The sequence below is a fragment of the Petromyzon marinus genome, chromosome 62, assembly GCF_048934315.1.
Source record: "Petromyzon marinus isolate PM22_M1 ecotype Great Lakes invasive population chromosome 62, UKy_Petmar_22M1.pri1.0, whole genome shotgun sequence".
NCBI lineage: Eukaryota > Metazoa > Chordata > Hyperoartia > Petromyzontiformes > Petromyzontidae > Petromyzon > Petromyzon marinus.
This window is the reverse complement of record NC_133728.1, coordinates 2,660,357-2,674,762: the sequence shown is the minus strand read 5'-3', so window position 1 is coordinate 2,674,762 and position 14,406 is coordinate 2,660,357. Positions and strand designations below refer to the sequence as shown.

The 14,406-nt window shown below is 53.7% G+C and overlaps 1 protein-coding gene across 1 annotated transcript in view; it reads left to right on the top strand.

Moving 5' to 3' along the window:
• LOC116957834 (uncharacterized) overlaps nucleotides 1–14,084 on the top strand; it is a 57,379-nt gene extending 43,295 nt beyond the window's left edge. The window contains exons 14-16 of the mRNA XM_032980240.2: nucleotides 943–1,040; nucleotides 2,485–2,613; nucleotides 4,002–14,084. Coding sequence (XP_032836131.2) covers nucleotides 943–1,040; nucleotides 2,485–2,613; nucleotides 4,002–4,534 — 760 coding nt within the window. The 3' untranslated portion in view covers nucleotides 4,535–14,084. The remainder of the gene's footprint in view (nucleotides 1–942; nucleotides 1,041–2,484; nucleotides 2,614–4,001) is intronic.
• Nucleotides 14,085–14,406: the final 322 nt, after the last annotated feature.

Here is a 14,406-nt window from a genome sequence, read left to right as displayed (position 1 = left end):
ACGCTGACGAGACACTGAATGTCGAAACCGGACGATTTAAGCCAGCGGTTCTTAATCTCTACTGCAGCCTTGCCACCGCCCATTGCTCCTCAATCGTTTAACAACTTGCAATGTTAATAAACACACGGGGGGTTTGATTCAACAAAGTAAATTTTGATTTAAAGCTTTCGTGACTGCAGGGATTCATATTCTTGCTTCTTTCGGTAAAGTCACCACATAGAAGGGATATAAAACAATAAAATTCTCACGACGTTTCGACTGCAACACAAGCAATCATCATCATGTGTAAAAACCTACGTGCCCCTCGGGTTAATTTGTTGTTGTCGACGATTTACCTTCTAAAAATAAATAAATCTGGCCACGTCTTGCTGCCCCCCAGGAAGGGCATTGGCGGTTCTTCTTCTTCACCTGGGGTTAAGAAGAAGAAGAAGGAGAACCGGCGATTTAAACCATCGCCGGTTTTCGTGGAACCCATCGAAGTCGTTAACCGGGGTTTGTCACGTGGTGGCGGGACGGAGGTCTGCGGGAGGCGCGTTCGTCCGGTTCTCTGTTTTTTTTTCTTTTCCCTACGCTGGCGGAGGGTGTGGGGCGGTGATGATGGCGCGTGGGGGTTAAGGGGTTACACGGCGCAGTGGGTAGACCCCGGCCCATTATCTACGCTTGACTCGGGTCACAACAACAACAACAACAAAGAGGCAACGGCTTCCCTTCGCCTTGACAAGTTGGAGCGTTCGGTTTGCGACACGCGTAAAAGAAACGGTGAAATCCTAATCTTGTTTTGAAAGACTTTGACCCCGAGACCCGGTCTCCCCGAGTCCCAATCAGGACTCCGATTCTGAGGCCCAGTCTCTTCGCGCTGATTTATCCGATCGAGCATCCTGCAATGCCGTGACGTCGCCGTGACGTCGCCGCGTGTTTTTTCCGCTTTTGCCTCTCACTCAGGGCCGATTTTGCGAACCAGACCTACAGCTCAGTCTGCAAACGGGCAGGAGGTGGCGCTGCAGACGCAACGGAACAGCCACAGGCTCACACGCAAGAGGGTGAGATCGGTGCGGGGGTGTGTGTGCGAATGTGTGTGTGTATATTTGTATGGGGAGCGATAGTGTAGCGGTTAGCGCGCTGCGCTATGAACCTGGCTACCCGGGTTCGATTCCCGCTCACGGCCAACACCAGTGACGATTATCTGAACCGGTCCCGGGCCTCCCCTAGGTCGACTCAGCCTCAAATGAGTACCTTGTGCGGTGTGTAAACATTGCCACTAGGGAGACAAAAGCGGTCGGGCGTGGTGCTGGCCACCCACCCCCTCGTGTACCGTTCCGGCCTTTATAGGTGCTCGCTAACAGCACTTGCCCCTACAGTCTGTTAAGGCTATACAGGGGATCTTTTTGTGTATATTTGTACGGGGAGGGGTGGTGTAGCGGGTAGCGCGCTGCGCTACGAACCCGGCGACCCGAGTTCCTTTCCTGCTCACGGCCACCAACACCAGTGACGGTTTTTTCTGAACCGGTCCTGGGCCTCCCCTAGGTCGACTCAGCCTCAAATGAGTACTTGTTTTGTAGTGTTATAAAAAAACATCACCACTGGGAAAACAAAAGCGGCCGCTCGTGGTGCTGGCCACCCACCCCCTTGGTGTGCCGTGCCAGCCTTCGTAGGTGCTGCTGGCTAACAGCACTTGCCCCAACAGTCGGTTAAGGCTGAAACGGGGAACTTTATCTTTGTATATTTGTGGGGAGCGGTGGTGTAGCGGTTAGCGCGCTGTGCTACGAACCCAGCGACCCGAGTTCGATTCCCGCTCACGGCCACAAACACCAGTAACGATTCTCTGAACCGGTCCTGGGCCTCCCCTAGGTCGACTCATTCTCAAATGAGTACTTGATGCAGTGTGTAAACATCGCCACTAGGGAGATAAAGGCGGCCGGGCGTGGTGCTGGCCACCCATCCCCTCGTGTGCCGTTCCGGCCTTCATAGGTGCTGCTCGCTAACAGCACTTCGCCCAGCAGTCTGTTAAACAATTAAACTAAACTTTTTTTTAATTTTACCAGGTATGTAGCTCTGTTTCAGAAGCGACCTGGCCATCACAAATCGTAGCTCAACGAAGTGGACTTATCATCATCATCATCACGTGGAACTTTATAGCAGCCAGATGTTGATTCTAAATGCGGAGGGAAAAACGGGAGGACCTGGAGAAAAATCCACGCAACCAAGGGGAGATAGATAGAGACACCGCAAACTCCAAATATACAGCAGCAGGCGTCAGGGTCTGGATAGAACCCACGACCTCCTGTAGACCATGCGAGGTAGTTAACATCTCCTAGCCACCGTGATGATGATGATGATGAGAGAGAGATGCAAACTCCAAATATATAGCAGGCATCGTCAGGGTCTGGACAGAACCCACGACCTCCTGCATACCAGACGATGTCGTTAACATCTCGCCACCATGGCTCCCCTGAAGGCTACGTGTCTGTGTGTGTGTGTGTACAGAGAGCCCTTACGACCTCCTCCCGTCGCCCGTCCCCGCCGTGTTGAGCCACCGGGACCTTCCCGAGGGGACCTGGACCCCCCCCGTGGGGCCCGGCTCGGCCGACACTGACCCCCCCGCCAGCCTCCCAGGCAAGGGCACCTCCTCGTTCGCACCCAGGGAATGATTAAGGAACGAAACACAGGTGGACTTCTCCACAAATTTGTGGCTGTCGCCTGACGAAGCCGGCTGTAATCACTGGCGAAACGTCACGGTACTCAGATTGTAAATGTTGTGGCTTGGCTCTCCAACACACAACCGGTGTGCTGTACTAGTTTACTACACTATACACTACACTATACACTACACTATACACTACACTATACACTACACTATACACTACTATACACTACACTATGCACTACACTACTATACACTACACTACTATACACTACACTATACACTACACTATACACTAGTGCTGTACGAGTATACAACACTATACACTACACTACTATACTGTACACAATACACTACACTATACACTAGTGCTGTACTAGTATACTACACTATACACTACACTATATACTACACTACTATACACAATACACTACTATACACTACACATTACACTAGTGCTGTACTAGTATACTACACTATACACTACACTATACAATACACTACTATACACAATACACTACTATACTACACTATACACTAGTGCTGTACTAGTAACGAATTGGCACGTTCTGTTTACGTGACAAACCTTACTAATTGGCTGTGTCGGGTGGTGGTGGCGGGTTTAACAACACTTTTATATATTTACGCGATCTTTGCCAAACAAACAAAAAAAAACCCCTGTATTATGGATGATATTGGTCGCGAAAGCCTGCTACGTGTTAAACCAGTGATTGTTGATGCAGCCCAGTGTGAAGAGGTGCCCAGCTGGCGCTGCGAGAGATACCCAGAGCCCGTGTGACCTGGGAACTCGGAGTCCCAGGGTCCCGGGTTCCAGTCCGGGTTTCAGTCTCATCCACAGCGATTACCCTGGAGGCTCATAGACTCCTCACACAGAGACTTATAGACTCGCACAGAGACCCATAGACTTACACAGAGACCCATAGATTCGCACAGAAACCCATAAACTCACACAGAGACCCATAGACTCACACAGAGACCCATAGACTCGCACAGAGACCCATAGACTCGCACAGAGACCCATAGACTCGCACAGAGACCCATAGACTCGCACAGAAACCCATAAACTCACATATAGACTCAGAGCTTGAACCCAGGTTCTCAGCCATGCTTGCTCAGTATTTGAGACACGGCCATTATGAACCCATTAAGAACCCTGAACGCAGATCCAGGCCTGGAAGCGAGGATCTCGGCATTAGCTTGCTCATTGGCTTTGACATTGTCATCATGAAACCCTTGAGAAAGAGACACCTGGACCCGGGGTTCATTCTTGTTACGTCACAGATCACGTTTGATTTAGTTTTAAACCCCCGTTTTTTTTCTCTCTCCTTCTCTCCTTCAGATGCCCACCAGGCCCCAGCCAGGCCTCCGAAGCCTCTACCTCGCCTGGCGGTTGACTCGAACCTCACTCCGGGCCTCGAGGCCTCTTCGGCCTCTAGCCGGGACTCAGGCCTACCTAATTGGGACTCGGGCCTAACTAGCCGGGACTCGTGCCTACCCGTCCGAGAAGCAGCCGTCACAAGTCGGGAAGCAAGCCTTACGGGATCCAGCCGAGAACCAAGCTTGGCTAGTCGAGAAATGGGCCTACCGAACCGGGACCCGGGCCCGGCTAGCCGGGAGGCAGGCCTCGCCGGAACTGGCCGAGACGCGAGCTCGGCCAATCGACACGCGCCCTCGGCCAGTCGAGACGCAGGCCTGGCGGGTTGGGAGCCGCTTCCGCTGGGCCGGGACCAGCAGGCGAAGATGGACGGAGAGATTGCGAAGCTGATGGGAGAGGGCTACTCCTTCGAGGACGTCCGGCGGGCTCTGGGCATCGCCCACAACGACGTGGTGATGGCGAAGAGCATCCTGCGAGAGTTCGTGCCGCGGTCTTGACCCGCGAGTGGCCCCGGCGCGTTTGGCTTTGGCGGTTTCAGGCCCTAGCGGTTGCCGCCCCCCCGCCCCGCCCCCCCCCCCACCCCGCTCGCCGACCCCCCCCACTGGTTAACACCGCGGGTGTACTCACCACAAACTCGACCGTGGCGTCCGCTCCGCAGCGAAGACGTTTACTGAAAGAGATCCCGCGACGTCGTGGTTCAATCGACTGCTCGCAAGATTACATGGTCGGTCGGCAACAACAACAACAACAAAAGCACCACAAAGCGACGTCGCCACAGGGTGGGGGGGCGGGGGCAGACTTGCGCAACATGCGCCACCTTGTGCCGCCCCGGGGGTGGGGGGGGGGGTGGACGGTAATGGGTTAGGGGTACCCCTTGAGCTAAGACTGCCGGAGAAGGGGGGGCGGGGGGGCGTCTCTGGACGTACACCGCTTCTCCTTGGGAGGCGCGGCATCGATGTTGAGTTGGCGACAATTCCTACGCCCGTTCAGAGCGGGGGGGGGGCGGCGACGGAGTTGGCGGCGATCGTGACGGGAGCCTTGAGCGCGACGAGCGCTCGGTGCGGATCGTTCCTCGTCCTTCCCCTCCACCCTCCGGCGTAGGCGGCTCTTGGTGGTGCGGAAATCGAGCTTGGAGGGGGAAGGAGAGAGGAGGAGGAAACGCAAACACCGTGCTTGGAAGAACGGTGTCACCGAAGAAGCTCCCCCACCCCACCGCCGGCACGGTGGTTGGCGGCGAAACGTCGGACATGGTGGCGGCGCGCGGAAAGATGCGCGGAGTCGGGGAGAGCTTGTCCGGGAGAAGAAGGAAAGTGATTTTGCGTTGTTTTTGTTTGTTGTTGTTGTTGTACGTCACAGTGCCCTGCCCGCGCGACGCTTTGGGCATTTCGAAACTCCCAGTGCCCCCGCCCCCCCTAAACCCCCACCACCCCCACTCCGCTAGGTTGGCAGTGCCGTCGCCATTGTCGTTGGGCGCGGCGAGTGATGAGCGTGGGTGAGCGTGGATGAGCGTGGGCGAGCGAGCGCGTGTGTACATATTGCCGGCGTGCGTGTGAATGCAAAGACACGCCGGCGATTGGGAGGGTGACCCTAGGGAGATAATAATATTTTTCACATTTATTGATTACTCCAGAGTAAATTAACGCCAATGTAATCCTGTGTTTTTGCCGTTTAAAAAAAGAAAAAGTAACAATCTGATTATCGTATTATATTGTGTTCTGGGCGGGGGGGGGTGGGGATGCTGACATAGTGGTTGTGATGGTGGTGATGGTGGTGGTGTTGTTCGTGGCCAGCGCGCTCGGAATCGCGACCCAGAATCCTGCCGGTTTGACTCCATCTCTCCCCGGCACCTCCGCCCTTCGTTTCCCCCTACGACTGTGGGGCTTTCTAATCGTAATCTGTGTTCATGAGCTGCTGCTAACTGCCCCCCATCACCCATCACCCCCACCACCCACCCCCCCCCCCCCATTTTTCCCGAGCGGCTGACGTAATAATTCCCCATCCTTTTTTTTTATAGCGTTTTTTTTATCGTAACTTTTCTCTGAATTTTTAAGCAAATCGCACAAAGTAATCGGCTGGCGCCCACCAGGCATTTGGGCGATAGGGACCACTCGCCAAACGCCGAGTAATCGAATCCGCCTCCGCCTATCCGATTAGAGCCATCGCGTCGGGGGGATGCCGATGCCTCACGTGTCGATGTCCTCGGTGCGGGCCGCGTTTTATCGACGCGCAGAACACTTCGGCAACCGCTCTGTCTGCGCTATCGTGTGGTGGGAGCAGTGGCGTAGTAGCGGTTCGCGCGCTGCCTTGCGCTCCGAACCCGGCGATGCGGGTTCGGTTCCCGCTCACGGCCAACACCGGTGACCAGTGTCTGGATCAGTGACCTGGTGGGCCCCTTCCCCTAGGTCGAGTCGGCCTCAAATAATAATAATAATAATGCAATTTATAACGCGCGCAAATTTGCGGAAGCGTGGTCGTGGAGGCGAGTTTTTACGTGTCTCTTTGAAGGAGACGATTTGAGGCGACGCTGCGAATGTGCAGAGGGATTGTGTTCCAGACTGTTGGGGCTGCCACCGAGAAGCAGCGCATAGAGTACTCGGGTGGGGGGGTGGGGGGGGGTGACGACGTGTAAAAACATCGCCACCAGGGAGAGAAAGGCGGCCGGGCGTGGTGCTGGCCACCCACCCACACCCTTGGTGTGCCACAGCGCCGGCCTTCGTAGGTGCTCGCTACTAGCTACTAACAGCATTGTCCCCCAGCAGTCCGGTTAAAGGCTATCCTCGGGGGGGGTTTGCGGATCTTTTGTCTTTGCTGTGCGTGTAATACAAAGCGGCCTGTACGCAAAACGTCCAAACCCGTTGACTGATTCGTACTGCGTTGTTTTACAGTTTTTGTGTGGTCGTGACATACCACTCCCCCCTCCCTCCTTCCTCCTACGACGAGGACGCTCGCGCGCGTTCGAATGATCGGAGCTCCCGCGGCAACGTGGACCGAAACGTCGGACCTTTAGCCGCCGAGCAATGCTTCGGCAACGCAAGCCCTCCCCCCCCCACCTCCTCCGGCGGAGAGGCTGCGTTTACCGAGTCGCCGGACTCATGACGACGACGGCCAACAGCGGACGTCGCGAAGGTCGCAACGTAACGGCGAAAGGCCCCCCCCCTCCCTACTGCCCCCCCTCCCGGTTGGTGCGACGTATATATCTTATTTTATATTTACACATATATATACAAAGCGCATTCACTCAAGGCCGCTTGGCTCAGTAACAGCAACAACAAAAGGACGACGACACGGAGTAATAGAACGATTTTCAATGGCGGCGGCGGGGTGGGGGGGTGGTCGGCGCTACGGAGGGGTAGCAAAAGGGGGGCTGTTGGGGAGGAGGAGAGGGGCGAAGAAGAGAATGGGCGGTGGGGAAGAGGGGAGCTCGCGAATGCGCGTTGAACTTCCTCTTCGGCGAGCCGACCGGCTTTCGAGATATTGGAACGCCGTGCCCCCCCCCCTGACGTTGTTGCGATCGGAGTCGCTAGATAGATTGAAGTCTGCTTTGAAGGCCCATCTCGTCGAGGCGGCCTGCCCTCTATAGTTTGTTTTTTGTTTCCTGCTTTTCATGCATTGGCGCATTGGGGGGGTCCTCGGACGGAATGCCGCATCATACGTTTGCATCATTATTATTATTTGCCAAACCGCGGGACCACCCAACTCTCGCTCGCTATCCGTCGTGACCTCAACTCGAATGCCTCATCACTGTCGGGGGGGGTGGGGGTCTTGGGTCTTCGCATCCACCTGCCGTTTTCTCAACACGCAACACACTCTTGTAGCAGTAAGAGGCCGATGAGGCTACGAAGTTCTTTCACTTTTTTCTTTCTCTCCTCCCTCCAACGCAACACGTCCACCGTCGAATTTAACGACAGCTCGCTCGCGGCCTTCCAAAGGAGAAAGCGAAATCGGCGACGTGTCGGGCAAGAGGCCCTATTTCCGTAGCGCGTGACTGCTTAAAAATCATACTGTCCAGTGAGCGTGCGACTGAGCAGACCAACTGTGGCTGTCGCCTGATGATGCTGGTGGTGGTTGTTGTTGTTGTTTGTAATTACCGGCGAAACGTCGCTGTACACGGATTGTAAATGTGCGTGTCGTGGGTTTTACTCGCCCAACACGCAACCAGTTGGTGGTGAAGTAGTAAACTAATCGGCACGTTTTGTTTACGTGACAAACCCCTTACTGATTGGCTGTGTCGAGTGGTGGTGGTGATGGGTTTAACGAGGCATTCATACTTATGCGATCTAACCCAACAAAAAACACACTTATTATGGCCAGAACAGACTGCACACAACATGTAATGACGCAATGCCCCCAATCCACAAATACGGAAGGAGACTTTACGGCGATGATGACAATGATACACTACTCTGCTGCTGCTCCCGTGACGTGCTTATCTGTGGCCTGACCCACCTGAATGTGAAATTGCTCATTGTCGCTCCGCCATCTCCGTCAGCCGTACGACAAGAAGACGATAGCACAAACTGCTGCTTGTGTGTGTGTGTTGTCCGTCCCCCTTCCCGCCCGCACCTCCGATTAGCGCGGTTGGCTACGTACTGTGCGAAAGAAGTTCAACGTACACACAGTACAGGATAGGGCGCGGGGGGGGGGGGTACTGCTTTAAGCGTTGAGGACAGACCTCACCCGTACCTTCAGGAGAGCGAGAGCGAATGTTACACGCGGTGTGAGGACTGCGGTAACGTGGCCGCCCGCCCGGCCGCACGTGTGAAACGGCCGGATTTGTGAGCGTCCAGAGAACATGGACCGTCAATTACCCCACCCACCCCCGCAACAATCACGCACAATCACTAATGCCTTGGGTAGGGGTTGGGATGGATATGTAACGTTGCACTACACTGCACTTCCTTAGACTGCTCCACCCAGGCTGCCCAACACAAGTCTGTAACTTCGTGCGAGTCTGTGGTGCCCTGTGGCGAGTCTTTGTGTCTCCGTGGGCCTGTGGGTCTCTGTGCGAGCTTGTAACTCCGTGCGAGTCGTGGTGCCCTCTGTGAGTCTGTGCGTCTCTATGCGAGTCTCTATACAAGTCTGTGGGTCTCCATGCGAGTCGATGATTCTATGTGCGAATCTGTGGGTCTCTATGCGAGTCACTGGTGACTGGGCGGAGACCATCAACTCTCATGGGCAGCGGCTTGAAACCTCGATTGGAACTAAGGCTCCCAGCTTTGCTGGCTCCGCGTCTTTGACCATCTGTGCACCTTCCTGGCCTCTTCTCCACACTTGGAAACTTTTTGACAGTCCACAACATCACCGCCTAGCTGGTTAGGTACAAGGCTCATCTTCCCCGTGGTTATTATTTGGAGGGGGGTTTGGGAGTGGGGGACCAATATCGCACGCGGTTGCTTATAACCAACAGAGTTATCCGTGGGGGATCGAACTGAGCAGATGACACCGAGGGATAATAGGATGAATCTGCATCTCGACTCCTCTTATCTGCAGAAATTCGCAGGTAACACCGTGGATAATAGGATTATTATGCATATCGACTCCTCTTATCTGCAGAAATTCACGTGTGAATAGGAGTAATGATGTAACATCAATTACTCATTGGCTAACTCCGCAGGTAATAGGATGAATTGCCTGCATGGCGACTGTTATCTGCGGAAAGCCGGCAAGTATTCGGAAGCCGCTTTGCATTCCGTTATGGGTTAAAATAAAATGCAGAATGGACTAAATACGATGGCGGGATAATGTGTTTTTTAAGGAGGCAATTGGAGCCATGGGTAAGAGGAGTTCGCTATCTACTGGACATATGCTCAACGCATTTGTTAAACCGTGGTGTACGATTCGATTTCCCGCTAGTGGCCAAGCCCTGCGGAGATTACCTGGATCATTCAAGGGCCTCCACGAGGTCGATTCGGCCTCAAACGAGTACCTGGTGTGGTGTGTCGTAAACATCGCCACTTGGGAGACGAAGGCGGCCGGGGCGTGGTGCTGGCCACCCCCTCCCCCCCCGCCTCCCTTGTGTGCCGTGCCGGCCTTCATAGGTGCTGCGCCTCGCTAACAGCATTTGCCCCAACAGTCTGTTACGTCTACACGGGGGGGGGGGGAGGGATCTTTGTCTCTGTCACACTATGATTGTGGGTTGTGGTGGCGGTTGTGCATGCCTTAATTACCTTTGGGTTGTGTACATATGTTGAACTTAGGTTGGCCGCATGCCCGTTTCAATCGCCCCTTCCGAGCCGGGCGAGGTGGGGGTCGGCAGGTCAAGAGTGAACGCGTTGCAAGGGGGCTGCTGCGCCCTGACGATGACCCCCCCCCCCCCACGGTGTATGGGCGCCACGGTGTTAACACCCTCGCCTGGTATACAGGAGGCCGTGGGTTCGATCCCGACCCTGGCACCTCTTTATTTGGAGTTTGCATGTGCTCACCGTGTTCGCATGTATTCGAGTATTTGGCTGCTATAAATGTCCACCACTTGATGATGAGCCACTTCATTGGGCTATCATTTGTGATAGCCAGGTCGCTTCTGAAAAAGAGCTGTACAGCTCAGTTGGCCTTACCTGGTAAAATAAAATTAGTTTAAAATCGGGCGGCAATGCATATTGATGACCGTATGGTATCGACGAGTCTTTGAGTGCGAATTCAGGCTAGAGAATCCTGGGCATCGCTGCTGAGCAGACAGCCACTGCTTTAAACTCTTTAGATATGGCGGTCTAAATCGTGGGACAACCGCACTATCAGCCGTGTTTTTGGGTTTGGTGTTCTAGACAAGGCTGGGAGCATGTACACGCGCACATCGTGGTGAGCATTAAGGCATGCAGGCATGGCATACGCTTGGGAGTTTATGGCTTCCATGCTGTTTGTGAGCATTGTCCCGTCGCGATGAGTTTGCTCTTGAAAAATAAGAATAGGTTTTACCATTTCTGGCAATACAAGGAATCAAGTGCGCATTAACCACACGTACTTGGGGTGAACATGCAAACAAACATGCTCTGATAAATATAATATATGCATTGTCTTTGAGATTGATTGGCCTATACTAGAGACAGCCTTTAGGCCGCATAGTCTGTCAGAATGTCCATAAAAGCCTGCCATGGTTTCAGCAAACAGAGCCACCCCCAACAGGCCATCGTCGTGCTCTCGGGAAAGCGGCCGTGGCCTCCGTGCTGTTGTAATTGTAACGTTGTCAGGGTTAGACTTTACTCTAGTTGGCCTGTGGGCCCGCACCCTGCAGCGCTAAAGCCGCGTTGCTGCCTGCTTGCACGTATTTGATTCAACGCTTTTTATTACCTCAAATCAACGTGGAAATCCAACCACTGTAATCCCCGCCCCTTCCTCTCTCGGCCCTGCAAACTTCCTGTTTTGGCTCTGCGCCTTTCCTTTTTGGCCCTGCCTCTTCCCCTCTCTAGGCCCCGCCTCCTCCCTGTTTATGCCCACACCCCTTCCCGATTAGGCCCCCGCGGCGTCGTCTCTTCCTGTTTTGGCTCTGCGCCTTTCCTTATTGGCCCCTGTTCCCTTCTTCGGATGCGATTGTCCTATGGGCAGACTGCTCTCTGGCATAGGAGCGCCACGATGGCTCGGAGCTATTAACTCCTTCGCTTGCTATTCAGGAGGTCGTCGGTTCGATCTCGACCCTCACGCCTATATATTTGGAGTTTCCATGTTCTCCCTATGGTCACGTGGATTTTTCTCCAAGTCCTCCCTCCACATTTCGGACAATACGTTTAGAGTATTTGGCTGCTATAAATTTCCACATGATGAAAAGCCAACTTCGTTGAGCTCTCATTTGTGATAACCAGATTGCTTATGAAAAAAAATCTATGTAGCTCAGTGGGGCCTTATACCTGATAAAATAAAACTAGGTTTTTGTTGTAGAACGTGGAACAACCGACACTGGCTCATTGTTGCCACCAGACGAGTCGCCTCCGTACCGACGACACGTGACGGTAAGCTGAGCACGATAAGCGGCGACGCTTTCTACAACCACCGACGCGGCTCTCTCCATCTCTCGACGCACGAGAGGTGCTTTACCCGTTCTGTTCCCCACCGTGTCAACTTTTGCCAGCGTGCCTCTCGCAAAGCATGGCGACGCCTTGCGGGCCGCGACGCGGGTCGTCCCCACGCTGCTGCTTCTGCGTTGCGTGGAACGCGGTTGAGCGATAGCGTGCCCACGCGTGGTCACCTGTTCGTCGGTCGCAGAGGTTTGCGATACTATTTGTACTGTGTGTGCGTGATTGTAAAAATACTCAAGACCGGTAAGTGCCCCCTCCCCCCCCCCATTGAGCGAAGCGGCTCCGTTACGAGGACGGACCCCGGTACTCCGCACCATCTGCTTCGACGGTGAACTTTTTAGTTTAAAATTTATATTTTTGCTGCCCACAATAACAAAGTGCCCGCTGCAGAACGTTGGGCGAAAGAAAAACGACCGCACGCGATTATCCGGCAGGCCCCCCCCCCCATGTACCCGACGTGTCCTGATTGATCGGGGCGGGGTGGGGGGTGATTGACGGTGAACTTTTAAAGATCTCTCGTGACTCAATTGAAAAAAAAGAACTGGGTTAGGCCCTGTTGTGTGTGCCGGCTGGCGTCACGGTCCAAATTTGATTCGAAATTTGTTTTGTTGGTAGCTAAATAACTCGCGTAGCATCGGCCCCCCCCCCCTGCACTATACTGGCAGACTAATACCTACTTGCTGCCTGCCGCCCCCGCGATATGTGTACTGCATGGGAGGCACAGTATGATTATTAAGCGATGACGGTGGTGCTGATGGAGGAGGCTGCCGCTGCATGGTCCCCTAGGCTAGGACTACACAGCAGGTCATTGTTGGAATGTTGGGAGTGCGCCGGGGTGTGACGTCACGTCACGTGGCGTGACGTCGCGAGCCTCGATTCGCAGGTGGCTCGATAAGAAAAAAAAACCCCTCGCCGTTGACGCGGCTCCGGCAAACGAATCGCACGACGCCGCCGCCGCTGTGTAAACTTTTTTTTGCGTGCGTGTGTAACGAAACTTCGGTCGGACGTGCGACAGGAACTGCCTGTGGATGAGAAAACCAACGCAAATGTGACGTGTCCACAACTCCCGTTTGTTGCCTTCAAACAAAAATAACGATGCACTTTTCTAACCGCGGGGGGAAAAACTGCGGCTACAACCGAGCCGAGCCGGCGTGCGGGTGGGTGGGTGGGTGGTAGGGCCAGCATGGGACGGATGTATATTTTTTTTCCCACTGGCGATCTGCCAAGCCGAGCCGGAACCAAAAGTTGATACGCTGCTGGAATCGGGAGTCCAATTCGTATCTGGGTTGGGGCCAGGGGGCGGTGGCTAACGATGCATCCTGACGTCAGCCGGTGACGTCAGCCGGTGAGGACGGCAGCGTCACCGAGCCACCAACGTGCTACGTGGGACGTCGGCGGCACTGCTCGGCTTAAAAGTGGAAAAAAATCAACAACCTTTGGCTGGCTCGGCACGGCCCTAGCACGGCTCAGTTGTGCTAGTGGGGTGTGGGGTGGGGAGAAAGAGGTATTATAGGGACACAAAACCGCTATTCTGTGCACGCGGTCACGTGATGGCGATCACATGATGATCGTTACACGGCTCCGGCACAGGAATGGATCATGCTTGCTAGCGGGATTGCTTGATTTAGTTTGTTCTCGATTATGGCCTTTGCGCAAGATATGTGCTCGCAATGGGCCCGTCGTAAAATGAGTGGCGTGCATTAGCCGATGTATTGTAAATAACAGGTTCAACAAAACCACGCAAAGGTTAAAGTGTTGGCTGATAACGTTGTTGTGTCAATGTAAAAACAACAACCCCATAAGCGATGGGAGAATTTAAACAACAAAAAAGTATTGGTTTGTAAAACGTTTAAAACTAATTGTGTTTCTGTATCTTTAAGGTTTGAAGTTTGGTTACATGTATAGCGAATGATGTAGTTTGTATGCGTCTCTCCAGTTTTATTTGTGACAATGTTGACTCTTTAACCGTGTCTCTCGCATGTCTGTTCGTTTTAAACTTCGAAGAATGGCTTAAAACAAAACAAACAAAAACCCGCAACAATGCTGCCCAAACGGAGGCAGAGAATGGAGTTTTAATTTTGTTTTGAGCCTCCGAAGGTTCACGGATGGGTTAGGGTCCTTCACCTGTTTTCCCAAAACAAATACACACGCAAAAAAATCGGCTTCAAAGGTCAACGAGCGAGCTTTGGGGCAGGACAATAAAGCTGCTCGACGCCTTGGAAGGAAAACTATATAACAGGCGACGTTTCGAGCAATGGCCCATGTACAGAAGATATACGATGGGCAATACTTCTCGAGCATATACACCGCCAGTGCTATGTGATTTTTAACCGGCCATTTGGATGGGGTGGGGGGCCTTTGGT